The sequence below is a fragment of the Mauremys reevesii genome, unplaced genomic scaffold, assembly GCF_016161935.1.
Source record: "Mauremys reevesii isolate NIE-2019 unplaced genomic scaffold, ASM1616193v1 Contig82, whole genome shotgun sequence".
Classification (NCBI taxonomy): domain Eukaryota; kingdom Metazoa; phylum Chordata; order Testudines; family Geoemydidae; genus Mauremys; species Mauremys reevesii.
Window position 1 is genome coordinate 100,766 of NW_024100898.1, and position 26,223 is coordinate 126,988.

General features: G+C 60.0%; 3 protein-coding genes and 1 long non-coding RNA gene across 13 annotated transcripts; 3 read left to right on the forward strand and 1 right to left on the reverse strand.

Moving 5' to 3' along the window:
- Positions 1 to 1,063: 1,063 nt before the first annotated feature.
- ZBTB9 (zinc finger and BTB domain containing 9) lies at positions 1,064 to 4,358 on the forward strand. 6 transcript variants are annotated; one of them, XM_039519106.1, is made up of 2 exons: positions 1,064 to 1,252; positions 2,841 to 4,358. In XM_039519106.1, the coding sequence occupies exon 2, from the start codon at positions 2,866 to 2,868 to the stop codon at positions 4,300 to 4,302; it is 1,437 nt and encodes a 478-aa protein (XP_039375040.1). In that variant the 5' UTR covers positions 1,064 to 1,252; positions 2,841 to 2,865; the 3' UTR covers positions 4,303 to 4,358. The 6 variants fall into 6 exon arrangements, with proteins under 6 accessions (XP_039375040.1, XP_039375041.1, XP_039375039.1 ...); XM_039519107.1 differs by lacking the exon at positions 1,064 to 1,252 and adding an exon at positions 1,291 to 1,312; XM_039519105.1 differs by lacking the exon at positions 1,064 to 1,252 and adding an exon at positions 2,230 to 2,296.
- A 675-nt stretch (positions 4,359 to 5,033) lies between these two features.
- On the reverse strand, positions 5,034 to 8,574 carry LOC120394899. Of its 2 annotated transcripts, XR_005592428.1 has the most exons (3): positions 8,357 to 8,574; positions 6,876 to 7,001; positions 5,034 to 5,467 (listed from the first exon to the last, which is right to left on the reverse strand). It is a non-coding gene; the product is annotated as an uncharacterized LOC120394899 (long non-coding RNA). The 2 variants fall into 2 exon arrangements; XR_005592427.1 differs by lacking the exon at positions 8,357 to 8,574 and having other exon boundaries at positions 6,876 to 7,040.
- A 1,031-nt stretch (positions 8,575 to 9,605) lies between these two features.
- LOC120394896 (polycomb group protein FIE2-like) lies at positions 9,606 to 14,759 on the forward strand. Of its 3 annotated transcripts, none has more exons than XM_039519108.1 (8): positions 9,606 to 9,926; positions 10,906 to 11,086; positions 11,291 to 11,397; positions 11,623 to 11,766; positions 11,906 to 11,986; positions 12,241 to 12,453; positions 13,016 to 13,156; positions 14,441 to 14,759. In XM_039519108.1, the coding sequence occupies exons 1-8, from the start codon at positions 9,732 to 9,734 to the stop codon at positions 14,660 to 14,662; spliced, it is 1,284 nt and encodes a 427-aa protein (XP_039375042.1). In that variant the 5' UTR covers positions 9,606 to 9,731; the 3' UTR covers positions 14,663 to 14,759. The 3 variants fall into 3 exon arrangements, with proteins under 3 accessions (XP_039375042.1, XP_039375043.1, XP_039375044.1); XM_039519109.1 differs by lacking the exon at positions 14,441 to 14,759 and adding an exon at positions 13,541 to 13,564 and having other exon boundaries at positions 9,609 to 9,926; XM_039519110.1 differs by lacking the exon at positions 14,441 to 14,759 and having other exon boundaries at positions 9,610 to 9,926; positions 12,790 to 13,149.
- Positions 14,760 to 14,884: 125 nt separating this feature from the next.
- SIT1 (signaling threshold regulating transmembrane adaptor 1) lies at positions 14,885 to 24,348 on the forward strand. 2 transcript variants are annotated; one of them, XM_039519111.1, is made up of 6 exons: positions 14,885 to 15,293; positions 15,635 to 15,754; positions 16,303 to 16,339; positions 16,838 to 16,896; positions 17,208 to 17,275; positions 23,965 to 24,348. In XM_039519111.1, exons 1-6 carry the CDS (start codon positions 15,257 to 15,259, stop codon positions 24,274 to 24,276), a joined length of 633 nt encoding a protein of 210 aa, XP_039375045.1. In that variant the 5' UTR covers positions 14,885 to 15,256; the 3' UTR covers positions 24,277 to 24,348. The 2 variants fall into 2 exon arrangements, with proteins under 2 accessions (XP_039375045.1, XP_039375046.1); XM_039519112.1 differs by lacking the exon at positions 23,965 to 24,348 and adding an exon at positions 18,422 to 19,444 and having other exon boundaries at positions 14,892 to 15,293.
- The last annotated feature ends 1,875 nt before the right edge of the window (positions 24,349 to 26,223 follow it).

The following is a 26,223-nucleotide window of genomic DNA, read 5'->3' on the forward strand; positions in this document are numbered from 1 at the left end:
CAGGGCACGGCCCGGGAGGAAGCTCGGGGGGCGCAGGGCACGGCCGGGGCAGGAGTTCCGGGGGCAGGAGTTCCGGGGGCGCGCAGGGCACGGCCCGGGAGGAAGCTCCGGGAGGAGGGCGCAGGGCACGGCCCGGGAGGAAGCTCGGGGAGGGCGCAGGGCACGGCCCGGGGCAGGAGTTCCGGGGGCAGGAGTTCCGGGGGCGGCGGGGCGCAGGGCACGGCCCGGGAGGAAGCTCCGGGCGGGGAGGGCGCAGGGCACGGCCCGGGAGGAAGCTCCGGGGGCGCAGGGCACGGCCCGGGGCAGGAGTTCGGGGCAGGAGTTCCGGGGGCGGGGCGCAGTGCACGGCCCGGGAGGAAGCTCCGGGGGGTGAGGGCGCAGGGCACGGCCCGGGGCAGGAAGTTCCGTGGGGGGTGCAGGGCACGGCCCGGGGCAGGAGTTCCGGGGGCGGGGGCGCAGGGCACGGCCCGGGAGGAAGCTCGGGGAGGGCGCAGGGCACGGCCCGGGGGCAGGAGTTCCGGGGGGGGCAGGAGTTCAGGGGGGGGGGCGCGCAGGGCACGACCCGGGAGGGGAAGCTCCGGGGAGGGCGCAGGGCACGGCCCGGGGCAGGAGTTCCGGGGGCAGGAGTTCCGGGGCAGGGGCGCAGGGCACGGCCCGGGGCAGGAGTTCCGGGGGGCGCAGGGCACGGCACGGGGCAGGAGTTCCGGGGGCGGGAGGGCGCAGGCACGGCCCGGGAGGAAGCTCCGGGGCGGGGGCGCAGGGCACGGCCCGGGGCAGGAGTTCCGGGGGCAGGAGTTCCGGGGGCGGGGTGCAGGGCACGGCCCGGGGCAGGAGTTCCGGGGGCAGGAGTTCCGGGGGCGGGGGCGCAGGGCACGACCCGGGGGCAGGAGTTCCGGGGGGGCGGGGGCGCCCGGCGCACTGTGGCGCCAGGGAAGGGGCAGAGCAGGTTTTCCCGGCCCGGCGCAGACCCCCCGCCCCCCCGTGGAGGGTCTCCTGGGTCTCAGCATCGCCCCGACCCATCACAGAACGCTCCCCCCCCCCGGCCAATCAGAGTGCGGGACGAGGGGGGAGCCCGACCACTAGCCAAACGCCGGTTTCTGTGATTGGCTGGAGGAAGATCAGGCGCCCACCAATCAGCGGCTCCGGCTCCCAGGGTGCGACGCTGGGTGGCCGATCTCTGGCCTGCGTTGGCCAGGGGCAGGGCGCATCTCGGGGGGAGCCGAGCGCTGGTTGGCAGAGGCGGCGCCCCAGGGTCAGCTCTTGGTTGGCCCGCGTGTGGCAGGGGTTGGAGGTGGCTCGCGCTCGGGCAGCGGTTGGTTGGCCACGTGCTGGGGGGACTCGGGGAGGGCGGTTCTGTGGGGGAGGGGCCAGGCTCGCTTAGGGTTGGGGGTGAATGTCCTTCCGCGGTTGCCTGGTGACCCAGCTAGAGTAGGAGGGGTTTCCCGGGGCTCGCTCTCGGTTGGCCCGGGCGATGGGGGCGGGGTTTCCCGGGGCTCGCTCTCGGTTGGCCCGGGCGCGGAGGGGGCGGGGTTTCCCGGGGCCCGCTGTCGGTGGGCCGGGGGGGCGGGGGCGGGGTTTCCCGGGGCTCGCTCTGGGTTGGCCCGGGCGGGGTTTCCCGGGGCTCGCTCTGGGTTGGCCTTGGCCCGGGCGGGATTTCCCGGGGCTTGCTGTCGGTTGGCCCGGGCGGAGGGGGCGGGGTTTCCCGGGGCTCGGTCTCGGTTGGCCCAGGCGCGGGGCAGGGTTTCCCGGGGCTCGCTCTGGGTTGGCCCGGGCGGGGGCGGGGTTTCCGCGGCTCGCTCTCGGTTGGCCCGGGCGGGGGCAGGGTTTCCCGGGGCTCGCTCTCGGTTGGCCCAGGCGCGGGGCAGGGTTTCCCAGGGCTCGCTCTCGGTTGGCCTGGGCGGGGCAGGGTTTCCGGGGCTCGCTCTCGGTTGGCCCGGGCGGAGGGGGCAGGGTTTCCAGGGCTCGCTCTCGGTTGGCCCAGGCGGAGGGCGGGGTTTCCCAGGGCTCGCTCTCGGTTGGCCCGGGCGGAGGGGCAGGGTTTCCCAGGGCTCGCTCTCGGTTGGCCCGGGCGCGGAGGGGGCGGGGTTTCCCGGGGCTCGCTCTCGGTTGGCCCGGGCGGAGGGGGCGGGGTTTCCCGGGGCTCGCTCTCGGTTGGCCCGGGCGGAGGGGGCGGGGTTTCCCGGGGCTCGCGGGGGGTGGGCCCGGGCCGGGGGGGCGGGGGGTCCCGGGGCTCGCTCTCGGTTGGCCCGAGCAGACCTCGCTGCTGGGGCTCGCCCTACGGCTCAACGGGCCGCAGGTAGGAGCTGAGTCTCCCCCCCGCCCCTGGCTGGAGTGACCCGCCGGGGGGCTGGACAGGGCGCTATGGGGCTGGCGGACTGTGCTCTGTGGGTAGCGATGCTGGGAAGCGGGGTAGGGAGCTCCCAGGGGGCACTGCTGTGGGGTAGGTGCTTTGGGAGGGGGGTTGAGGGTCCTGGGCTGTGACACACTCATTCTACCCCCTGCACGGGTCCCTGTGACCCCCCAGTGGGGTGGGAGGGTTGAAGTGCTGGTAACGAACCCCAACCACTCTGCACCAGCGCTCTCCTATAACAGGCGATGCCATGGAAAAGGTGGGTGGGGGCGTGTTTCTCTGGGCCCAAGCACCCCATCTGTCCTGCTCCATTGACATTTTCCTCCTGCAGCAGGCAGTGCCGGGGGTGGGGGTTTCTTGGGGCTTCAGCCCTTCCCCTCATTCTGCTCCTCCCCTTGCAGTTGCTCTCCATCCCTGTGGCAGGCAGCACTATGGGTAGGGAGTTTTTCTTAGCCTCAGCATCCTTCACTCCCTGTCTCTCCCGTTGCAGTGATCTGCCTTGGGCAGGCGGTGCCATGGAGCCAGAGACCCGCAGCATCCAGATTGAGTTCCCGCACTATGCTGCGGTGCTGCTGGAATCACTCAACAAGCACCGCTTGGAGGGTAAGTTCTGCGACATCTCCATCCACGTGCAGGGCCGGGTCTTCCAGGCTCACAAGAGTGTGCTGGCCGCCTCCTCGCCCTACTTCCATGACAAGCTGCTCCTCAACGACACCAACTGCATTGTGCTGCCCAGTGTCATTGAGCCAGAGGCCTTTGAGAATTTGCTACAGCTCATCTACTCTGGCCGTCTCAAGCTGCTGATGGAGGCACTGCCCAGTCACCTGCTGGTGGCCAGCGGGCTGCAGATGTGGCAGGTGGTGGACCAGTGCTCTGAGATCCTTAAAGAGCTGGAGGGGGGACCCTGCCGGCCCTGGTCCAGCCGGGCAAGCGAGAGCCAGTCCCCCAGTAGCAGCAACTATTTTGCTGTGAAGGATGATGGGGAGCCAGGGGGCAGCAGCTCAGAGGGGCCTGGGCATGGTGGGGTGTCATCAGGCCGGGCAGCTCCAGGCTGCCTTGACAATGAGGTGATGAAGATCCGGGTGTCACAGGAGGAAGAAGAGGAGGAAGAGGAGGAGGAGGACCATCAGGCTCAGATCTGTAGCGGCTCAATGGACAAGGCTGTGAAGATTGTACTGGAGGAAGATGAAGAGGGTGGTGGCAGAGGTGGCTCCAAAGGGCCGTCTTCAGGGGAGCTGGACAGTGCCTTCCATGGCCCCCGTGACCACCCCAAGATCTTCTACATCAAGCAGGAGCACTTTGACCCTGACGAGGCAGCAGGGGCAGCACTGGGAGGTGGTGTGAGTGCTGCAGGTGAGGCCAGCTTTCTCAAGTCGCTGGCACAGGGTCGGGCGTTGGGCATGGCTGAGGTTCAGGGCCTGTGCCAGGCGGAGTTCCAGCCAAGCAGTGAAGTTAGCTACATAATCCCTGCTGCAGGCACTGGTGCCACCTCCTCCTCCTCCATCACTGCCCCTGGCTTCACCATTAAGGCCCAGCCCCTCTCCTCTGAAGAGGCCGGGTTCCCCCAGAGCTCCTGGAAGCCAGTGGACCTACATGGCAATGAGATCATTGCCCATGCGGTGCATGGCCAGGTGGTGCATGCGCCCGTTAAAATTGTGACGGCACCTGATGGAAAGAAGTTTGGCTGCCTTTGTGGCAAGCGCTTTGCTGTCAAGCCTAAGCGTGACCGGCACATCATGCTGACCTTCAGTTTGCGCCCCTTTGGCTGTTCCGTCTGCAACAAGAAGTTCAAGCTGAAACACCACCTGACGGAGCACATGAAGACCCACGATGGGAACCTGTATTCATGCGAGGACTGTGGGCGCAAGTTCCGTGTGCAGAACTGCTTCCTCAAGCACAAGGAGCTGTGCAAGGGCCAGGGCTGGGCCACTGCTTGCTGGACCTACAAATAAAACCTGGGGTGGGACTGAGTGGAGGACTCCTGCCAGCCTTCTCTAGGCCTGATTTAGCCCCTGAGCTCTGTTGCTCTGTATCCTTGCGGATCTGCCCTCCTGAGCTTGGTAACCTGCTCCAGGGCCCCGGGGACACCAAAACATGAAGGGACACAAATGGGAGCTGGGCAGACCAGGGGATTTGGCCCCAGCATGTTGGCTCCCCATGCTGCTTCATGGCTTAGTGTTTCTGACATACAGAACCTGCCATGGGTCAAAGGAGGGGAGATGTCCCAGGCTAATGTTGGAGCTCAGGGCAGGAGGATGGAGCAAGAAGCTGATGGGAACCTCAAGGCTAGGGATTAACGGCCACATTACATCCCTATTCCCAATCTGGCTTTGCCCTCCTCTGAAAGAATACCGCTCTGTTGTGAGTGGACTCAACTGCTGGATCCCACATACTCTTCACTCAGCTGAGTCTGGGCAAAGCTGTGTCACTGTTCCTGCCTCTGGGTTTATAAGGCACACTCCTAGGTGTGGATTCCATGGCTGCTGCCTTTCCTTGGGACGTGGGAATCTGCAGCCCAACCACCCTAGCCACCAAAACCAGCACCTCAGCCTTCCCCAGCCCTCAACTGCTTGTACACATTCCCTCAGAATCTGCCTTGCTGTGGGCGCTCAGGGCAGATGACTAACCCCTTAGGGATAATAAGGTAGGTGAGCAAAAAACACAGGCTCAGCAAAGTGATTTCTTAATCACGGACACTTTACTCTTAAAGCAGCGGAGTGTTACAGATCTGTGAAAACCATCGTCCTGAGCTGCCCTCCAGTCTGATCTCAATCCTGCGAGACTGAGTTCTGGTCAGTGATCCAGACAAGGCCGAGTCCCTACCGCCTTCTTCCCTTCAATCCTGGTCTTGTGGAGTGTGGCAGTGGGCAGCCCGCCCTTCTCCAGGAACACTCCTCTTAAACCTAGTCTTGACCCTTCTGGACGATGTGCCCAGTCTAGGATATTCCAACCCCATGCCCTGTGAGGCCCAGTGAAGAAAACCATTGGCACCTGAACTGGGCCAGTCTTTGAATCATCCAAAGTTGATGGGCCTTGATGGTCCAGTCATTGATAGTCCTTTCCCTGGCAAGGCAGTGTCTGGAATAGACTGGCTGTGTTGAAGTCAGGCAGGCTTTTCTACACAGTGCACAGAATGAGAGAGAGGCACATAAACAGAAATCAAAGCCAAATGCAGTTCCCCATTTGATACAGACATAACTCTCTTCTCTTGCAGCCACTGGCTAGGTCAGTAACCTGGAGGCTACCAACCCCAGCACTGTGGCATGCATGGGCAGGATGGGGAAAGCTCATTGTGGGAGCCAAGGCCATATAACTCTAGTGGTTTTGTCCGGGTTTTCTGGTCCTGCAGGGAGGCTCCCACTGTCACGCCACCCTCATTCAAACCAGGCCCAGCGTGAGCTCCCCCTCCTTCCAGAGCAGCTCAGCCACTCCATTCCCAACCCCTTCATTGTGCTGTGAGGCACATCCCAGGCCTGGGGACTCAGATTCCTCTGTGAGCCACAGCACAGGGTTGGGGACAGGGGTAAAGGCTGGTGTGAATGTGCTGTACACTAGAGTGTGGGTCTTTGCGCACCCTTCTAATGGCTGGTGCACAGTGACATGTTCAGAGCAAGTGGTAGAGGTCAGTTTTGTGGAGCTGAAGTCCCTGGGTCACTTCCACCGTAACCCATGTGGGGGTGGGGTTGTCAGCCCCTCTGCAATCCCCTTAACCCTGCTTGATTTCGCCCCCCTATCTTCTGGCTTCAGCAGCCTCACCCATTCTTGTCCCTGGCTTCCTGCTATGGGTGTGTTTCTTATTGGACTTGTTTTATTTGCCCTCCTTCCCACCAGTCCCCTGCCGTGGTTCATGCCCTTTGCCACTGGCTCACTGGCCTGGGTGGGAATCTGTTTCCTTGAATAACACTTTGAGCCTTCTCACTCAGCCAAAGAGGAAAAGCCATTCCTTTGTTTTTAAGTGCATGCACCTCCCTGGGTCCCCCTGCATGGGCTGTGCACACACATCTCTTCACTGCAGCCTCTGCTACTGGTGGTTAAGAACATAAGTACAGCCATGCTGGGGCAGACCAATGGTCCATCTAACCCCATATCCTGTCTTGTGACAGTGGCCGGTGCCAGATGCTTCAGAGGGAATGAATATAACAGGGCAATTTATCAAGGGGCCATCCTCTCTCATCCAGTCCCAGCTTCTGGCAGTCAGAGGTTTAGGGACACCCAGAGCATGGGGTTGTATCCCTGATTATCTTGGCTAATAGCCATTGATGGACCTGTCCTCCAGAAACTTATCTAGTTTTTTTTTCAACCCAGTTATACTTTTGGCCTTCACAACATACCCTGGCAGTGAGTTCCACAGGTTGTCTGTGTGTAGTGTGAAGAAATACTTCCTTTTGTTTGTTTTTAAACATGTTGCCTATTTAATTTCATTGGGTGACCCCTAGTTCTTGTGTCATGGGAATGAGTAAATAACATTTCCTTATTCACTTTCTCCATACCATTCATGATTTTATAGACCTATATCATATCCCACCTTAGTCGTCTTTTTCTAAGCTGAACAATTCCAATCTTTTTACTCTGTCTTCATACGGAAGCTGATCCATACCCCTGATCTTTTTTTTTTTAGTCGTTTTCTATACTTTTTGCAATTCTAATATATCTGTTGAGAAAGGGGACCAGAATTGCACACAGCATTCAAGGTGTGGCTGTACTGTGGATTTATTTAGTGGCATTATGACATTTTCTGTCGTCTTATCTATCCCTTTACTAATGGTTCCTAACATTCTGTAGCCTCTGTGTTGGGTTCAAGGATTTTAATTTCTTCCCTGTTGACTAGCTCAGAAACACTCCGTGTGGATGTGAATGAGATTAGCTTGTGCCAGAGCAGGGTGCTGCTCTAGCAGGGGGTCCATACGCACCAAGCATTTCTGACCCAAGTAGCTTCAGTTTTCTGCATGTTTTCTTTTGTCCCTGCCAGGGGGAGACTGAGCTGAATCTGGCCATCTCAGCAAAGTGATGGCTGGGGAGGGGATAGGGTTGTAACTACTAATGTCTGAAGGTTGCCAGTGCCAAGGACTAGGGCGAAGGGAACCATGTAGGGCAGTGGTTCTCAAACTTTTGTACTAACCCTAAATTTAAAAACACTTTTTAATATATTTAACACCATTATAAATGCTGGAGGCAAAGTGGGGTTTGGGGTGGAGGTTAACAGCTCGCAACCCCCCTATGTAATAACCTCGCAACCCCCTGAGGAGTCCTGACCCCCAGTTAGAACCCCTGATGTAGGGGGATCCAAATGGAGAGAGCTGAGAGTCACTGGCCCAGGAGCTCTGAAACAATCCCCTCGCTCTGAGGGACTGGCGGGATCCCTTCCCTGAGGGGAGGGCTGGGGGAGGATCAATCTTGCCTTGGGCTGTAGGATACAGAGACCCAAGGATGGTTCAGAAACACTAGCATGGAGGGGACCATACAGGGAGAGTTCTGTGGAGAGGAAGGGTTGAGGAGAGGGGCATGAACCAATTAGTGCAGGGTTCTTGTGTGTAGCAGTTGTACGAACCCAAATGTCTATATTGTATAAAATCTTGCAATGGAATCTAAGCAGATTTGTAAGAGTTTCATTTTGACCTTCTCAGGGCTGCCACAGATGGGAAAAGGGCCAAACCCCATCCCTGATACCCACTTCATCCTTGGGCACCTGCCCTGTACTCCTCTACCCCCTCCATGGATGCCTCCCCCCATACACCCCCTGCCCCCTCTTACCCCCACACCCCTGCCCCATTTGCCCCTGCCCCTCATACCCCACACCCCTGCCCCATATACCCCACCCCTCATGCCCCCACACACACCCCATACCTCTGCCCCTCTTACCCCCATACACCCTGCCCCTCTTGCCCCACACACACCCGCCCCTCTTACCCCCATATACCCCACCCTGCCCCTCTTACCCCCATACTCCTGCCCCCTCTACCCCACACACCTCCTGCCCCCAGTAATAACGAGGACTATGGCCGCGACCTCTGACCCCGTGCGGGAACCCATCGATGGGATCCCGGGGCTGAATCGTGGCCTCGCCCTCCGCCCCCGCTGGACACGGGGCTTTCGGGCCAATCGCAGCGCCGCTTCGGATCCTCCCGCCAATCAGAAGAGCATGGGGGCGTGTCTCAGCACTCGGCCAATCCTCGTGCAGCGAGGCTGGCTCCGCCAATCAGAAGGCTGGCTCAGGACGCTGTTGCCATGGAAACAGTTTGACTCACCCGCGGGGCCCGGTGGAAGCGGGGAAAGGGGAGGGGACCCTCGTAACCCTGGTAACGGCCCCCCCGCTCTGCCGGTCGCCCCGTGACCTCGGTAACTGCCCCCCCCGTGCCCGTCACTCCGTGACCCCGGTAACCGCCCCCCCCGCTCTGCCCGTCGCTCCGTGACCCCGGTAACCGCCCCCCCCCGTGCCCATCACCCCGTGACCCCGGTAACCACTCACCCCCCCCCCCGCTCTGCCCGTCACCCCGTGACCCCGGTAACCACTCACCCCCCCCCCGCTCTGCCCGTCGCTCCGTGACCCCGGTAACCACTCACCCCGCTCTGCCCGTCGCTCCGTGACCCCGGTAACCGCCCCGTGCCCGTCACCCCGTGACCCCGGTAACCGCCCCCGCTCTGCCCGTCGCTCCGTGACCCCGGTAACCGCCCCGTGCCCGTCACCCCGTGACCCCGGTAACCCTCACCCCGCTCTGCCCGTCACCCCGTGACCCCGGTAACCACTCACCCCGCTCTGCCCGTCGCTCCGTGACCCCGGTAACCACTCACCCCACCCCCCCTCTGCCCGTCGCTCCGTGACCCCGGTAACCGCCCCGTGCCCGTCACCCCGTGACCCGGTAACCCCACCCCCGCTCTGCCCGTCGCTCCGTGACCCGGTAACCGCCCCCGTGCCCGTCACCCCGGTAACCACTCCCCGCTCTGCCGTCGCTCCGTGACCCGGTAACCGCCCCGTGCCCATCACCCCGTGACCCGGTAACCCTCACCCCCACTCTGCCCGTCACCCCGTGACCCGGTAACCACTCACCCCCGCTCTGCCCGTCGCTCCGTGACCCGGTAACCACTCACCCCCGCTCTGCCCGTCGCTCCGTGACCCGGTAACCGCCCCGTGCCCGTCACCCGTGACCCGGTAACCACTCACCCCACCCCCGCTCTGCCCGTCGCTCCGTGACCCCGGTAACCGCCCCCGTGCCCATCACCCGTGACCCGGTAACCCTCACCCCCGCTCTGCCCGTCGCTCCGTGACCCGGTAACCGCCCCCCCCGTGCCCGTCACCCCGTGACCCCGGTAACCACTCACCCCCCCCCGGCTCTGCCCGTCGCTCCGTGACCCCGGTAACCGCACCGTGTGGGGGCAGAGCCCCATGGCGCGGCGGCGGCTGGAGCGGGCACTGCTGGAGTCACGCAGCAGGGAGAGGGAGGAGGCGGCCCAGGGCCCCGCACAGCTCCGCATCAGGTACCAGGTGCCACTCAGCAGCGACCCACACGGGATCTACAGCCTCCGCTTCGCTCCGGCCGGCGGGTGCCTGGCAGCTGGGTTTGGCAATGGGGCCGTGCAGGTACTGGGGGGAGAAGGGGACTATGGGGCGGTACCAGGGGGAGGGGAGCTGGAGGGTAAAAGGCCACGTGGGTACCGGGAGGGAGATTGAGGGTAACGGAGGGGAAGCAGGAGTTGGAGGGTAACAGGGCCACCTGGGGTTGGAGGGTAATGGGGGGATGGGAGGTTGAGGGGTAACAGGGCTGTGCAGGAACGGGGGGGTACAGGGGGAGGGGAGGTTGGAGGGTAACGGGGCTGCATGGGTACTGGGAGGGGGTTGGAAGTGTCAGGGACTTTAACCCCGACAGCGAAGTTTGTTGTTTGACCGCAAAGAGACAGGCAACACCAGCAAGGTCCGATTAAAAGCTTTTTATTGACAAGTGCACACATTAATAGAGAGCAGCTCGTTTTCAAAGAGAACCAGCCCCCCCTTTACAGCTTAGTATTAGCCTATATAGACAGTTTTATTACGTCATAAATTATTTACTTGAGCAACCCACCCCCCTTTGTCTAACAACTAGAAACTAGATACCTTTAATATACACGCATGCCTAATCCCTATGTCTACAGCATTAAATTATTAACAATATTTTAACAAGCACCAAAAGTTAGGAATGTAGGGGAGTAAAAAACAAACCGAAAGCCAAACCAGGGAGTAACAATAAGAGCGCTGGGAAGCTGGGGGTTTCTTATCAGTTTTTTAAACACTGTTCCTAACACAGCACAGCTGGTACTATGCCAGGAATGCAGCCCCTTTACTTATCTCACTTTTTTCCAGGGCTTTGTGAAACATGCTGCATCTCAATATTTTTCACTCTGGGATTACCCAGAAACCTCTGTTAGCCTGACTTCAGTCAGGTTGGCATAACTGGTTTTGTGCTACATCTTTATTCAGGCCTAACAGAAGGTAGTTGGGGGAAGGGGATTTGTACCGGAGGTGAGTGTAACACCATTCCCATCGCACCGTCCATCCCATTCTCCATTTTCCCCCTCGAGCTCAGATTGTGAACGTGGCCACAGCCTCCCTGCACTCGTCCCTTTTCCGAGGACACCGTACGCGCCACGCGATCACTGCCTTGGCCTACCACCCAGGGAGACCCAGCCTGCTCCTGGCTGTGGGGGCTGATGGCATCATCTCTCTCTACAGCATGGACTCAGAGACACCGCTGGCAACAGTGACAGGTATCAGGAGACAGTCCATAGGGTACCTTGTCACCATGTACCTAGGGGATGGGCCTTTCCCTCTTCTCCCCAAGGAAAGGGCCAGGAGCCCTGGCCCTATGGTGTGGGGGTCAGTGAGCTGGGGGAATCCCTTCCTCACCTTTGTCCTTGTTGCTGGGGTAACAGCCCTCGCTGGTTGCTCTCCCTGTGTCTGTCCCACCCCAGAGAAGGAGAATGAGATCAATGCCATGGATTTCTGCATGGACGGCAGCACCTACGCCACAGCTGGCAAGGACCGACATATTCGGCTCTATGACAGCCACACCAACCAGGTGAGTAGAGAGGGGCATGCCAGAAGAGGGTGCAGGCAGCACATATGAGGGGAGGGGTGGTGCCTAGGGGAGGGCTCTATCTGGAGTATGGGTGAGCAGCAAGGATGGGGTGTTCTGTCTTGGGGAAGAGCCATGCCTGGAGTTGGGGTGTATATGTGTTGCCCCTGCTCCCAGCTGTGTGTCCCAATCACCCCATGACCCAGATTCTGCTTCCCTTCCCCACAGCTGTCCCACATTCTGCAAGCTCCTGACTTCATGACTGGTGATGTGACACCAAGCAGTGGGCACTCTCGCCGCATCTTTGCCCTCCGCTTTCACCCTGGAGAGCGCCATATGTTCCTGACAGCTGGCTGGGATGACTGTGTGAAGGTCAGGCCCTGCATTATGGGTGGGTATGGATGGAGGGGTAGCAGGAGGAAAGGGGGCCGGGGGCTGTGTCTGTGGCCTCTGGCTAATGGGGAGGGGTTCTGGATGCTACCATTGTTACCTGTCTCTTATCTGTGCCTAGATCTGGGACAAGCGGATGGCAAAGGAGGCTCAGAGAGTGATCAATGGGCCTCACATCTGTGGCCCAGGCCTTGACATCCAGGTGAGATGTGGGAGGTGACAGGGGGACAGAGGGCATGAGTTACACTTTGCGGGCATGCAAAGTCCTGGCCAGGGCTGGTCTGTGCTGACCGTGAACCAATAGCTCTGGGACCAGGGTCACCTGCCCCCCAATACCCCATCCCCACTGGAGAAGTAACCTTTACCCACGTAGAGCAACTATGCTCTGGTACCAGCTCCTGCATGCCCTGGAGAGAGATAACGCTCCATATCTGAGCCTGACTCCTTTCCGCCCAGGGTAACTGCGTGCTCACTGGCTCCTGGGTGCCCCACAATGCACTTCAGCTCTGGGATCTACGGACATCCCAACTGCAGAAGAACCTCCCCTTTCCTGGGGGCCCCACACAGGGCCAGTTCCTCTACGCAGCCCGCTTCTGTGACCAGGACATAGTGATGGCTGGGGGCAGCGGCACCAGTGGAGCCAGCGCCATCCACACTGGCACTAACCAGGTAAGACGGTGGACTAACCCTGCTTGGGAGTAAAGGGGGAGTAGGCATTCCCCACTTGGGGGGATGACAGTGAGAGCTAGTGGAACTGGGTTACACCTTGGGGGCAGGGGAGCAGTGTGAGCCAGGGAACAGGGTGGGGGATGTTTGGGAGCCTTGGGCGGTATGAGCCAGGGGAGCAGGGGAGGGGGTGGGGTGGGGTGATGTGAGCAAGGACAGTAGGGAGGTTGGGGCAGTGAGCAAGAATGGAGGGGTGGGGCGGAGGAAGGCCTGGGATTGGGTGGTGTGAGCCAGGGCAGCAGGGTGCTTAGTCCTGGGTGACATGCTCTTTGTCTCCAGGTGCTTGGCGAGATCCTGCTGCCCAACAAACCGGTGCAGGCTGTGGCAGTAGCACCCGGTGGGCGGGTGGTGGCTGTGGCTGGCGTGGGAGGGAATCTCCACATCGCAGACCTGCACTGAGCCCCAGCAGAGAGGGGGTGAGAAGGGGACAAACCTGGGAGTCACAATCCCCCCCATCTACAGTTCCTCTGATCTGTGGCTCTCCCACATGATTCTGCCCCATCAGGACTACGGCCCTCTGCGATGTCTGGGAACACAGGACCCCCAGGCTCCCCTTCCCAACTCCCCTGCACCCCTCTGTGAGACCTGGAGCATCCAGACCCCTGGGCACCTGCTGGCATCTAATAAACTTTCTGCACCTGAAAAGGTGACTCGTGGGGTCTGTGAATGCAAAGGCCAGGCCCATGTTCTGGGAGTCATGGGGGCAGGGGGGAGCTAGCCACTTGCTGGGAATTTATGGGGGGAGAGGAGGCCTGTACAGTGGGAATCACTGGGATTTGTGAGGGCATGGGTTTCTAAACCACTTCCTGCCACCGCTTTGTGCAGGGAGGTGGGGGCTCATCTCCAGTGGTGTTAAATTTCCCTCAGTTTGGTGAGGATAGCCCCAGCACCCCCCAGTCTTGGGCAGGGCCGCCCGGGGGGGAGTGAGGCAATTTGCCCCGGGCCCCGCAGGGGCCCCCACGAGAATATAGTATTCTATAGTATTGCAACTTTTTTTATGGAGGGGGCCCCCAAAATTGCTTTGCCCCAGGCCTCCTGAATCCTGTGGGCGGCCCTGGTCCTGGGCTCGGTCAGCCTGTGTCCATGCAGCGGCCTCTGGAACCAGGAAACTCTGTGCAGGGAGCATCTACACTGCATCTGGGAACAAGCCTCCCAGCCTGGGTAGGCAGACTTGTGCTAATGTGCTAAAAAGAGTTGTGGGGATGTCGCTGAACGCTCACATTAGACAGCCAGTGACTACATCGCTCGCTGTCAGCTGCAATGTACCCTCCAAGGAGAGACAGCCTCCACCCTGATCCTCCCCCTCCACCCACTGCAGGGACAGCCTCCACCCTCACACACACACCCCTGCAGGGACAGCCGCCGCCCTCACACACACACACCCCTGCAGGGACAGCCGCCGCCCTCACACACACACACACCCCTGCAGGGACAGCCGCCGCCCTCACACACACAAGCTCCCTCCCCACTGCAGGGACAGCCTCCGCCCTCATCCCCCCCCCATCCTCCCTGCAGGGACAGCCTCCACTCTCACACACACACACACACACACCTCTGCAGGAACAGCCTCCACCCTCTCACACACAAGCCCCTTCCCCACTGCAGCAACAGCTTCTGCCCTCATCCCCCGCTCCACCCACTGCAGGGAGAGCCTCCACCCTCTCTCTCTCTCTCTCTCTGCAGGAACAGTCTCTGCCCTCACACAAGCCCCCTCCCCATTGCAGCAACAGCCTCCAGCCACATTCCCTCCTCCCTGCAGGGACAACCTCCGCCCCAGGGGGAGGGAGTGAGGGGAATGGGGATGGAACAGGTTGGAGGCAGGCACGCTAGGCGGGAAGGCACAGCAGTGCAGTCATGAGACCGCCTCAGTGCTGCCAGCTCCCAGTTTCCTCCTCACAGTGATGTGATTTTTGGCCTCTGTTGCAGTCAGTTTCCTGATGATGCAAGAAACTCTCCAGCCTTCCTGGGAATTTCAGCCTGGCACATGGGAAAACCATTCTGGTTGGCTGCCTTTCCACCTCCTGGGGACGAGCAGCCAATCAGGGCTGCTGCAGAGGCAGCTGGAGCTCTTTCCCCTCCTCTCCAGAGCTGTGTCTGGGTGATGGAGGGGCAGGGAGAGCAGCCAACATCCTTGCAGGAGGGGAAGGAATGAAAAGAGTCCCCCTCCCTCCCCCATCCTTGCAGCTGGGAAGGGTGAAGAGAAGCAGGCCTGGGAAAGGGTGTGAAGAACCCCTGGTACTAGAGGAGGTGCAGAGGTGGGAGTTGGGGAGCACAGAATTAATGCATGAGAATGGGGGAGAAGCTCTGGAGACACCTCTGAGTCCCATCCCCACCGCCCCACCCCCACCCTGCGGCAGACCCACCTTTCACTGGAACCTGCCCAGAAAGGCAGGAGCTGTGCGCTGCAGCTGCTAAGCCGTGAGCAGCAGGAGCCAGTGCAGAGGGAGGAGATGTCTGCGGGCTCTGGCACCGGAAATCCCCGTGGGTTACAGCTGCAGTGATGCTAACCCCCCGGGCACAGCCCGAGCTGCTTCTTCAGCAAGACAAGATGTGGGGGGGAGGGGTCTCCACCAAGGCTGGGGAAATGAAGCAGTAAGACTGGTGCCATCAGGATCGGGGCAGGAGACATTGCCTGGATCCAGTCTGGAGCAGCTGCAACCGGTGTGGGCATCTGCCCTGAATCCAGAGTCACTCCAGTCTGGGATCAAGGATCTTTCACCATAGGAGAAAATCGTGTTTCCCACCCATGGGCTCCTCCAGCTATAACTGCAGTGACTTTTCAGGTGAGTCCGGGTGTTGCTGTGCCGAGCGGAGAGGCTCAAACATCCACCCAGTTTGGTGTTTGTAAAGGTAAATTGGGCCATCTCTGTGCCTCAGCATGACGTGGGGAGGGGCAGCATGTGGGGGAACATCCCCACATTGGATGTGACGATTGCCGGAGCCTTCGCTGTTCGTAGTGTGATGGCAGAATCCCCAGGGAGCCCTGACAGCTTAGCCTGGGTCTATGCAATGAGCTGCCTGGGAGCCATGCTTACCCCTCTAGTGCAGCGCCTAGGTCGGGTGGGGCAGGGCTCTCTCCAGTCAGTGTGGGCCCTGTGCTCCAAGCAGCCCTTCTGTTTTGCAGGTCTGGGGCAGGTGCAAGGCACTGGTGCCATGTGGGGGCTTGTCGGGGCACTGGTCCTGTCGCACCTGGTGTCCCTGTTGTGGAATATTTTCTGCTGCGTGAGGCACACGGCACACAGAGGTAGGTGTTGCAAGGGGGGAACAGTCTGTTCAGAGCACAAGGGCACAGTTCCTCCCTCCCTTAACTATAACCCCTATGTGGGGCTCCTGTCCCCTGCTCCTCTGTCTCCCAGACTGTCTTGGTGCACAGGGGGTGCTGGCTCCCATATCCCTCTTCCCTACAGGGGTCTGTCTCCTGGGTCCCTCTCCCCATATATCTCCAGAAGGGGCTACTGCCGCCAATCCCTTCTCGCCCTCTGCCTGTTGTGTGTCTTGCTGCAGAGGGCACCCTTTATCCCCCTCACTCCATGTCCCAGCCCCAACTCCTCCCTCTCCCCATCTTACTCCATAGGGAGCCCAGCTCCTCTTCCCCATGGCTCCCAGCCTCTCATGCCAGGCTCTCCCACCCACAATCCCATCCCCCGCTGACTCCCTCTCCTCCCATGTCCCTGCCTGCCACACCCCACTGGCACCACCAGCATCCCAGAGATGTGTCCCACCCCTGGTTACAGCCCGTGGGGCTGATCTCTTTTTCTTACTCTCTCTCTCTTTCCTGCTCTGCCTGCCCAGATGAGTCCAGGAAGCTGTTGCCTCAGTTCAGCAGAAGGTGAGTCCAACAGAGGAAACAGCAGGAGCAACGAGTCACTGCATTGTCCGAGTCCCAGAGCATCACCACTGAGGTTCTCCTTGTGCTGTTAGGGGCAGGGTCGTGGAGCAGCTTTGTCACCCAGTGAGATGGAACAGAGGCAGGGAGAAGGGGGGAATGTCACAGGGAATCCGAACCAAGGAATAGAACCCAGGAGTCCTGACTGCCAGGCTTCCCCTCCTGCTCTCAACCCCTAGGTCCCACTCCCCTGCCAGAACTGGCCCAGAAATCAGGGGTTCCGATTCCCCATCCTACACATCACTACTCACTCAGCTCGCTCTGGCTGGATGGGCCTCTGGTTTGAATTAAGGGGATTGTTACAGATTGAGACCACACAAGCATTTTTTCCCTCTCTGGGTGTGTACCGCCACCTTTCCCCATCCTCCTCTGCCGGTCCCCTGTGCATTCCCCTGGACCCTGGCTCTGAGCGATTTACTGGATTTTTGGTTTCCATCCCAGTGTGAAGCATGTGACTGAGGAGATTCCAGTCTATGGCAACATCAGTTACCTGCAGACAGGTGAGTAGCACCCGGGCCCCTCACAGGATCAGGCCTCATTGTGCTGAGGGGAGGTGTTTGAAGCAGCTTTGTCCATGTGTGCAAGGAGGCAGCAGCCCCTGCGGCTGCGGATCTGCCCCCCCCCTCCCATCCTGAGAGCCCTGCAAGTCTGTGGCTGCCCTGACTCAGGCTTCGTTAAGACAGCCAGGTGCTGCCTGTGAATGGGGGCTCCAGCTGCTCAGTACCCCTGCAAACTGGAGCCGGCTTCTATTTCTGAGCTGATTCTGGACTGTCAGCATCAGCAGCAACCTTCCCTCTCCCTCTGTCGACAGGGCAAAGTTCTGGGTTTGAAAGCTCAGTGGTTCCAGAGTCCCAGGAAGAGCAGGAATCCAGCCCCAAGGTGAGCAGAGTTCTTGGTACATCTGTGGCCAAAGACATCTGTAGCCACAGATGCCGCAGCAGTCAGCTGGGGAGCTGATGGTGCAGGGGCTGTCCCCACTGACTGACTGACCTGTGGCATTAGAAATTGGGTAGGGTTAAGCTGTGGGTGGGGAAGCACAGGGCTGGGATATCAGGGGGCTGTAGGTTGTGATTGAGGGGTGCTGGTGGGGATGGGAGAGAGCCCAGGCTTGGAATAGTAGGGGAGTGCAGGTCTAGATGGGGTGGGAGAGCTGGGGGCTCTGTAGTTGCAATTGTTACATTCCTGTGTTCAGGGGCTGTGTGTGGAGATTAACTGCTTGCAAAGTGGCAGGAAGTGGTGAGTTATCAGCCCTGAGCATCTCTGTGCTGAGACCATCTCCTCTCCTCGACCTACTTTCTGCCATTGACTGCTGGCTGCTCCGTGTCCCACAGTTGTGTTTGCCTCCAGCGAGCAGCGGGACCACCAGGCATGAAACTGGGATGCAGTTTGCAGATGGTGGGGGTTAGCTCTGATGGACACAGCAGGCAGCACAGAGCAGGAAGGGGACGCATGAGTTAGACTGAACACCCATCATTGCCTCAGAGCCCTGTTGTCACAGACACTTGAGGGCCGATGGAAGCAGGATCTGTTGAGCTGAGCTGAGGCCCTAGCTGCATTTGTGGTCTCATAGTAGGGCAGGCTGTGCGGTGAGGGGTGCTGAGGCATCCTCTGTGCAAGGAGAGGGCTGAGTAGCAGCACTGGGGAAGGCTAAAGCCCCAGGGAACAAGCTGTGGCGCACAATTCCCCAGGCACAGATGGTAGAGGGGACTCCGGGTATTTCCCTGCTCTGGAGATAATCTGGTCTCTGAGTGTTGGGGGGCTGTTAGTGCCTTTCCTGCAGCCCATGAACCCCACAGCATGGGGGTGATGCTCTTCCTGAGAGGGAGCAAAGGGACCATCCTGCTAGTCAGGGGGTGCTCAGCTCTGCTATCCCCAGCAGGAGCAAAACCCATCGCACAGGGAATTTGTTGGTTACAAGAGAGGGTGGGAGTTAGTGCTGCCAGTGGCATCCTAAGCAGCCAGAGGCCTCCACCCAACACTAGGGCACATGTCACCCTCCCCCCGACACCTCTGCTCTGTCCCCAGAAGCCTACATGCTACGCCAACCTCAAGATGCTGAAACCCCAAGGCCGGCATCTGCCAGAATCATCAGTGGGGGGTGCTGAGATCCAGTACACAGATGTGGTGGTGACGGGGCCCAGGCGGTCAGAGCCAGAGATTTGGGGCGGGGGGCCCCTGAAGGGCAGAGAGGCTACTCGGCCGCAGTCAGAGCTTTACGCGTCTGTGCATGCAGACAGGTACACAGCGAAGTTTGAGAACCAAGACTACGCTAACAACCATGCGGTTCCCAGCTGAAGGGTGGGGGGGCTAACGGAGTTCTGTGTGCATGATCCATAGCAATAAATTCAAGCTTCACTAATGGCTCCAGTGTCTCACGTGCTGCTGAGGATACAGAAATGCCCCTGTTCCAGCAATGCCACTGCCTCAGGCTGGGGCCATGCTCGCATCCCGCCATGCTTGCTGTGTTGCTGACAGCGATTTAATTTCTGTGCCTACTTCTTCCTCAAGGAGCAAGATTCCCCAGGCCCGCTCAATAATGCACAGTTCTCCTGCCAGGGAAGGTGATGGGGAATTATACTTCTTGTACATGGTGGCAGGGGAGTATATAGTTATTAGTACAGTTGGGCTGGGTGGGGGTAGTGCCGGTCACCACCTACCCTGCCACATTCCTGAGCTTGGTCTTCCTGTCATGCCAGGTACTAACATACCCCCCATCCCACAAAACAGAGATGGGGTTTCCCCATGGAAGGCATGCTCTATACAGCCCCCCACCCCAGTGCACAGGTGCAATGAGAGGTAGGCCCTGCCCCAAGCGGTTGGAATTTGATACTGAAAGAGCTGTGGGTGCCCTGTGTGCACCTCAGGCTGGGCTCTTGCCTAGTGGGGGCCTGAGCCAGTGTGAGTGGAGGGGATGCAGAGGTGATGTAGGTAAGAGATGAAGGGGGAGAGGCCAGGGAAAGTGTAGTCAGGGGCGGTTCCATGCCTGCGGAGGGTCTGCTGGTCCTGCGGCTTCGGCGGACCTCCCGCAGGCTGCCGCCGAATCCGGGGACCTCCGCGCCGAAGGCAGCCTGCCTGCTGTGCCTGGGGCGGCAAAATACCTAGAGCCGCCCTGAGTGTAGTCTGGGCAGCAGACACCAGTCACAGCCCCCGGCCCTGGGCAACAGCCTGGCGGGTGCTGGCAGGTTTCACAGCCAGGCAGCTACTGTGGGGAACTTTCCCGGCTTCTGCACTGGCCGGTGGGATCCGGCCCTCGTTCCCCTGCCCCGCCTCTGCCAGGTGAGGGCAATGGCTTCAGCAGATGTTACTGAGCATGCTCAGTCCGTGCACCGCTGCGCCAGCCCCCGGGTAAACGACCGGACCGAGGTACGCAGCCGCGCGGGGGGTGGGGGCGGACTGACCCTGGGGCCCTTCCGTCGCTGGGCCCCCACAGGACGGAAGCGCCCGGGGCAGGCTGGTAGATGTAGTTCCTGACTTTCCTCTGTCCGGAAGTGACGTTAGCGTCTGCCTCTGCGACGGATGCTCTTCTCCCTCAGGAGGCGGGAGTGCCCCGCTCACGCCCGGCCTGCGGTTGGCGGAGGGGCCGGGGCTGACGGAGCCGGAAGGGGCGGGGCCAGGGCAGGCTGATGGGAGACGCGGTGACGCGCCCGTTGCCAGGAGCCCGGGCTGGGCGGGCGGAGCCGCAGCCCCGGGGTCGGGATGGAAAATCAGGCGGGGGGATGGGTTGAACTATCGCTGTTCAGCCCGGGATCCCGGGGGAGGGGGGGGCGGTGTGAAATCCTCACTGCCCCCCCCCGCACACACCAACTGCCCCCCCCGCACACACCAACTGCCCCCCCCCGCACCAACTGCCCCCCCCGCACACACCAACTGCCCCCGCAGTCCCAGCTACTGCCCCCGCACACACCAACTGCCCCCGCAGTCCCAGCTACTGCCCCCTGCACACACCAACTGCCCCCGCAGTCCCCATTACTGCCCCCGCACACACCAACTGCCCCCACACCAACTGCCCCCGCAGTCCCAGCTACTGCCCCCCACACCAACTGCCCCCGCAGTCCCAGCTACTGCCCCCGCACACCAACTGCCCCCGCAGTCCCAGCTACTGCCCCCACACCAACTGCCCCCGCAGTCCCAGCTACTGCCCCCACACCAACTGCCCCCGCAGTCCCAGCTACTGCCCCCCACACCAACTGCCCCCGCAGTCCCAGCTACTGCCCCCTCACACCAACTGCCCCCGCAGTCCCAGCTACTGCCCCCGCACACACCAACTGCCCCCTCACACCAACTGCCCCCTGCAGTCCCAGCTACTGCCCCCACACCAACTGCCCCCTGCAGTCCCAGCTACTGCCCCCTCACACCAACTGCCCCCTGCAGTCCCAGCTACTGCCCCCGCACACACCAACTGCCCCCGCAGTCCCAGCTACTGCCCCCTCACACCAACTGCCCCCGCAGTCCCAGCTACTGCCCCCTCACACCAACTGCCCCCTGCAGTCCCAGCTACTGCCCCACACCAACTGCCCCCGCAGTCCCAGCTACTGCCCCCGCACACACCAACTGCCCCGGCAGTCCCAGCTACTGCCCCCTCACACCAACTGCCCCTGCAGTCCCAGCTACTGCCCCGCACACACCAACTGCCCCCGCAGTCCCAGCTACTGCCCCCTCACACCAACTGCCCCCACAGTCCCAGCTACTGCCCCCGCAGTCCCAGCTACTGCCCCCCACACCAACTGCCCCCTGCAGTCCCAGCTACTGCCCCCACACCAACTGCCCCCGCAGTCCCAGCTACTGCCCCCCACCAACTGCCCCCACACCAACTGCCCCCGCAGTCCCAGCTACTGCCCCCCCACACCAACTGCCCCCGCAGTCCCAGCTACTGCCCCCACACCAACTGCCCCACACCAACTGCCCCCGCAGTCCCAGCTACTGCCCCCCACACACCAACTGCCCCCCACACCAACTGCCCCCGCAGTCCCAGCTACTGCCCCCCGCACACCAACTGCCCCCGCAGTCCCAGCTACTGCCCCCGCACACACCAACTGCCCCGCAGTCCCAGCTACTGCCCCCTCACACCAACTGCCCCCGCAGTCCCAGCTACTGCCCCACACCAACTGCCCCCGCAGTCCCAGCTACTGCCCCCCACCAACTGCCCCCGCAGTCCCAGCTACTGCCCCCGCACACACCAACTGCCCCCGCAGTCCCAGCTACTGCCCCCTCACACCAACTGCCCCCGCAGTCCCAGCTACTGCCCCCACACCAACTGCCCCCACCAACTGCCCCCGCTGTCCCAGGTACTGCCCCACACCAACTGCCCCCGCAGTCCCAGTTACTACCCCCGCACACCAACTGCCCCCGCAGTCCCAGCTACTGCCCCCTCACACCAACTGCCCCCGCAGTCCCAGCTACTGCCCCCTCACCAACTCCCCGCAGTCCCAGCTACTGCCCCCTCACACCAACTGCCCTCCGCAGTCCCAGCTACTGCCCCCGCACACACCAACTGCCCCCGCAGTCCCAGCTACTGCCCCCTCACACCAACTGCCCCTGCAGTCCCAGCTACTGCCCCCGCACACACCAACTGCCCCCGCCCCGCAGTCCCAGCTACTGCCCCCCACACACCAACTGCCCCCGCACACCAACTGCCCCCGCAGTCCCAGCTACTGCCCCCTCACACCAACTGCCCACACACACCAACTGCCCCCGCAGTCCCAGCTACTGCCCCCGCACACACCAACTGCCCCCGCAGTCCCAGCTACTGCCCCTGCACACACCAACTGCCCCCGCAGTCCCAGCTACTGCCCCTCACACCAACTGCCCCCGCAGTCCCAGCTACTGCCCCCACACCAACTGCCCCCGCAGTCCCAGCTACTGCCCCCTGCACACACCAACTGCCCCCCGCAGTCCCAGCTACTGCCCCCCCCGCACACACCAACTGCCCCCCGCAGTCCCAGCTACTGCCCCCCCTCACACCAACTGCCCCCCCGTAGTCCCAGCTACTGCCCCCTGCACACACCAACTGCCCCCGCAGTCCCAGCTACTGCCCCTGCACACACCAACTGCCCCGCAGTCCCAGCTACTGCCCCCGCAGTCCCAGCTACTGCCCCCACACCAACTGCCCCCGCAGTCCCAGCTACTGCCCCCTGCACACACCAACTGCCCCCCCGCAGTCCCAGCTACTGCCCCCCTGCACACACCAACTGCCCCCCCGCAGTCCCAGCTACTGCCCCCCATACCAACTGCCCCCCACACACATCCCCCTGCAGTCCCAGCTACTGCCCCCCCTGCACACACCAACTGCCCCACGGAGCTCCCCGCCACCTGCCCAGTGCCAGGGGGTCTTTCTCCTCCATCCCTTCCCCCCGCCCAGAAAGCAGCTCCCCAAAGGGTTCCCGGTGACTGACTGTTTAATGAGCTGCCATAGAGAATCCCATCAAACTCTCCCACTTTTCTCACCTATTTAGTATCAATATAAAATCCTTTCAGATTTCTTGGTGGTTTTCTGTCATATTAAATATTTTTATCTATTTCCTCCCCAGTTCTCAAAGATAGATATAAAATACCCAATGTGCACGCCTGTGGTAGCCATGGTGCTGCCAGTATATTACAGGCTGCTCCTTTGTTTTATATACCAATGTTTGGTGTTATTCTCCATACCATTCCTTATGAATCCTTACATGTTAGCTTTTTTGAGCAGTGGCTGTGCATTGAGTGGATTTTTTTAATTAAGCTGTCTACAGCAACATGCAATTGACTTGAGATGATAGTTAATTTACAACCCAGTAAGGTGTATGAGGAGTTCCAATTTTCCTCTCCAATGTGCAGTGCTTTGCATCAGGGCCGGCTCCAGACCCCAGCGTGCCAAGGGGGAGGGCGGCAGGCGGCTCCGATGGACCTCCCGCAGACATGCCTGCAGAGGGCCCATTGGTCCCGCAGCTTCGGTGGAGCATCCTGCAGGAGGTCCACCGGAGCCGCGGGACCAGTGGACCCTCCGCAGGCACGTCTGCAGGAGGTCCACCGGAGCCGTGGGACCGGCGACCGCCAGAGTGCCCCCCGCGGCGTGCCCTGCTTGGGGCGGCGCAATTCCTAGAGCCACCCCTGCTTTGCATTTAGAGAGACAGGGTAGGTTAAGTAATACCTTTTACAGAACCAACTTCTGTTGGTGAGAGAGAAGCTTCTGAGCTACACAGAGCTCTTCAGGAGAATATCCTAAAAGATACTAAGATTTTGCCCTGCTTCCTCTCTAGTTATCTTTTACTAATTTAATATTCCCTGAGATTTTCCCTGTCTCTCTAATTATAGAATATTAACATAAAATCCCCTCAGATTTTGACTTTTTCTCAAATTCTTGAACAGTGATGATAAATCCTTGCAGATGTTGCCCCTTTTCAAATAACGATATGAAATTCACTCAGATTTTACCTCTGTGCTTACTATTGACTGTTGATATATAATCCCTCACAATTTTACACTTTTCTCTCTAGTTTGTGAAAGTTGATTCAAAATTCTTCAGATTTCCACTTTTCTCTCTTTAATGACTGAACATTGATATCAGATGCCAGATTTTTGCCTTTTTCCAGGCGCGTGTAGATCACCGTGGACATTTCACTGACATCAGCACGGGGTGGTCCGGGAAGGTGCATGACGCATGCATCTTCAGGAACACTGGCCTGTACAGAAAGGTACAAGCGGGGACTTTCTTTCCAAATCAGAAGATTACAGTGGGGGATGTTGAAATGCCCATTGTGATCCTGGGAGACCCCTTACAACCATGGCTCATGAAATCTTGCACAGGACACCTGGACAGCAGTAAGGAGTGGTTCAACAATAGGCTGAGTAGGTGCCAGATGACAGTTGAATGTGCCTTTGGCAGATTAAAGGCACGCTGGTGATGCCTTTATGGCTGGTTAGACCTTAATGAGTTTAATAGTCCCATGGTCATAGCCACGTGCTGTATGTTGCATAATCTCTGTGATGCTAAGGGTGAAAGGTTTGCTCAGGGGGTGAAGTGCTGAGGTAGACCGCTTGCCTGCCGATTTTGAGCAGCCAGATACCAGGGCTATCAGAGGAGCCCAGAGAGGGCCAATTCGAATCAGAGAGGCTTTGAGGCAACACTTTGAAAATGAGAACTAGCAATGTATATTTCTGTGATTAGTGCTGCAATGTTACATTACATGCAGTTTTCCTAGGAAGCAATGGTGACAGTTGGGGCCTTACAATCCAGTAAGCAAATTATTAAAATGCCTGTGCATGTACTGGTAATGCCTGCAATCTCAATTTGTAGGCAACAAATAAAGATGTTACCATTTGAAAACTTTGCTTTTATTGCACAAGAAACAGCACACTCAAACACACACAGATAATTGGTGGGTGTCACAGAGTGTGGGGGGAGACTAGGCCCAGCACCCCCGGCTTCCTGCAATTCACCAGGACTCTCCACCTAGTAAAGCAAAAGGTTTATTTAGACGACAGGAACACAGTCCCAGACAGGTCTTGCCAGTACAGACAACAGGACCCCCTTTAGTTAGGTCCATCTGGGGGCCCCAGGGAGGCCACAGCCCCATTGGGAAGCGCAAGCCCCTTCGGGGCTCCTCTCCATTTCCCAGACAGCTCCAAACTGAAACTCCCTCCAGCCTCTCACTCAGCCTCCCCCGCCCCCGACTTTGTGTCCTTTGTCCATTTTTCCAGGGCAGAGGTGTCACCTGGCCTTCAACCCCCCTCCTGAGTTCTCAGGTTACATGCTCAGGTCTCCTCCCTTCCCCAAGGCAGCCAGTCTCAACTCCCTTGCAACCTTCCCAGGTCAACACTCCCCACTCAGCATTCACAGAACACATCAAGAACATTTCCAGTTCATCACATCTCTCCCCCCTTCGAGACCGAACTGAGCAAGGTCACTTCAGCCAGTGACCTGGGGAAGTTCAAACCTACCCACATTCCCATGGCTGCCCCAGCATCCACCCCCCCTTCCTAGGTGAGCATTACACCAGGCCCTTACAGTTTTCTGCCCCACTTTAGGTCAGGGATGATCGATAGCACTCGTAGTCCACATGTGGGAAGGCTTATGTGGCCTGTGCCCTTTCCCCACCCCAATACCCCTGGGGTTCAAACTGGGATGGGGTCTTCTCCCAGCGTTCTAGTCTGGGGGGCTGTGAATCAGGCTCTCTTGGTTAAGACACCCCCCTGCCCCCTTGACCTTGGCCACCGTCCGGAAAGGCTCCTCTGTGCTGGGCAAGGGTCCTACAGCCATTTCCCCTTGTCCCGGGCCTTCCTCACCCTCTGGCAGGGGTCACAGGAGCGGCAGTGCTGCTGGACATGGGTAAAGACCCCAGGCCAGTAAAAGTTCCATAGCAGCCTCTGCTGGGTACGCCAGGTTCCGTGGTGCCCTGAGAGGGGGATGTCATGGGCCCGGCACAACAGCTAGTGGCAATACTTCTGGGTACCACCAGCTGCCTCCTGATCCCCCCTGACTCTATTTTCCCTGGGGAAGCCCATTCTCGGTACAGGAGCCCCTTCTCCCACAGGAACCTTTTCCGGCAACCTCCCCCCATGGTCTGTACTGCACTGAGGTCAGCCAGATCCCTCAGCTTCCACAAAGAGGGATCTTTCTGCAGCTCAGCCTGGAACTCAGCAGCTGAGACAGGGATGGGGACCTGCTCTTTCTGGCTGGCTGGATCTGAAGCTGCAACCTCCTTGAGCTGTGTCTCTGGGCGTTCCCTCCCCACTGGGTTAGGGTCCTGCACCTTGGGCAAGGTACCCTTCCTGAGGTCAGGGTGCAGTGTCCCTTGCGGGCTCAGGCTACGGGTCACGACCACGGCACCCTGGGGGTTGCTTGGCCAGTT

Bases quoted from the DNA above. Each gene is read 5' to 3' on its own strand.
- SIT1 (XM_039519111.1), top strand. From the start codon at position 15,257: ATGGGCTCCTCCAGCTATAACTGCAGTGACTTTTCAG. The intron at 15,294-15,634 runs GTGAGTCCGGGT...TCTGTTTTGCAG, and splicing joins TAACTGCAGTGACTTTTCAG to GTCTGGGGCAGGTGCAAGGC. The intron at 16,897-17,207 runs GTGAGTAGCACC...CTCTGTCGACAG, and splicing joins CATCAGTTACCTGCAGACAG to GGCAAAGTTCTGGGTTTGAA.
- LOC120394896 (XM_039519108.1), top strand. From the start codon at position 9,732: ATGGCGCGGCGGCGGCTGGAGCGGGCACTGCTGGAGTCACGCAGCAGG. The intron at 11,087-11,290 runs GTATCAGGAGAC...GTCCCACCCCAG, and splicing joins ACCGCTGGCAACAGTGACAG to AGAAGGAGAATGAGATCAAT. The intron at 11,987-12,240 runs GTGAGATGTGGG...CTTTCCGCCCAG, and splicing joins GCCCAGGCCTTGACATCCAG to GGTAACTGCGTGCTCACTGG.
- ZBTB9 (XM_039519102.1), top strand. From the start codon at position 2,362: ATGGGGCTGGCGGACTGTGCTCT. The intron at 2,385-2,840 runs GTGGGTAGCGAT...CTCCCGTTGCAG, and splicing joins GGGCTGGCGGACTGTGCTCT to TGATCTGCCTTGGGCAGGCG.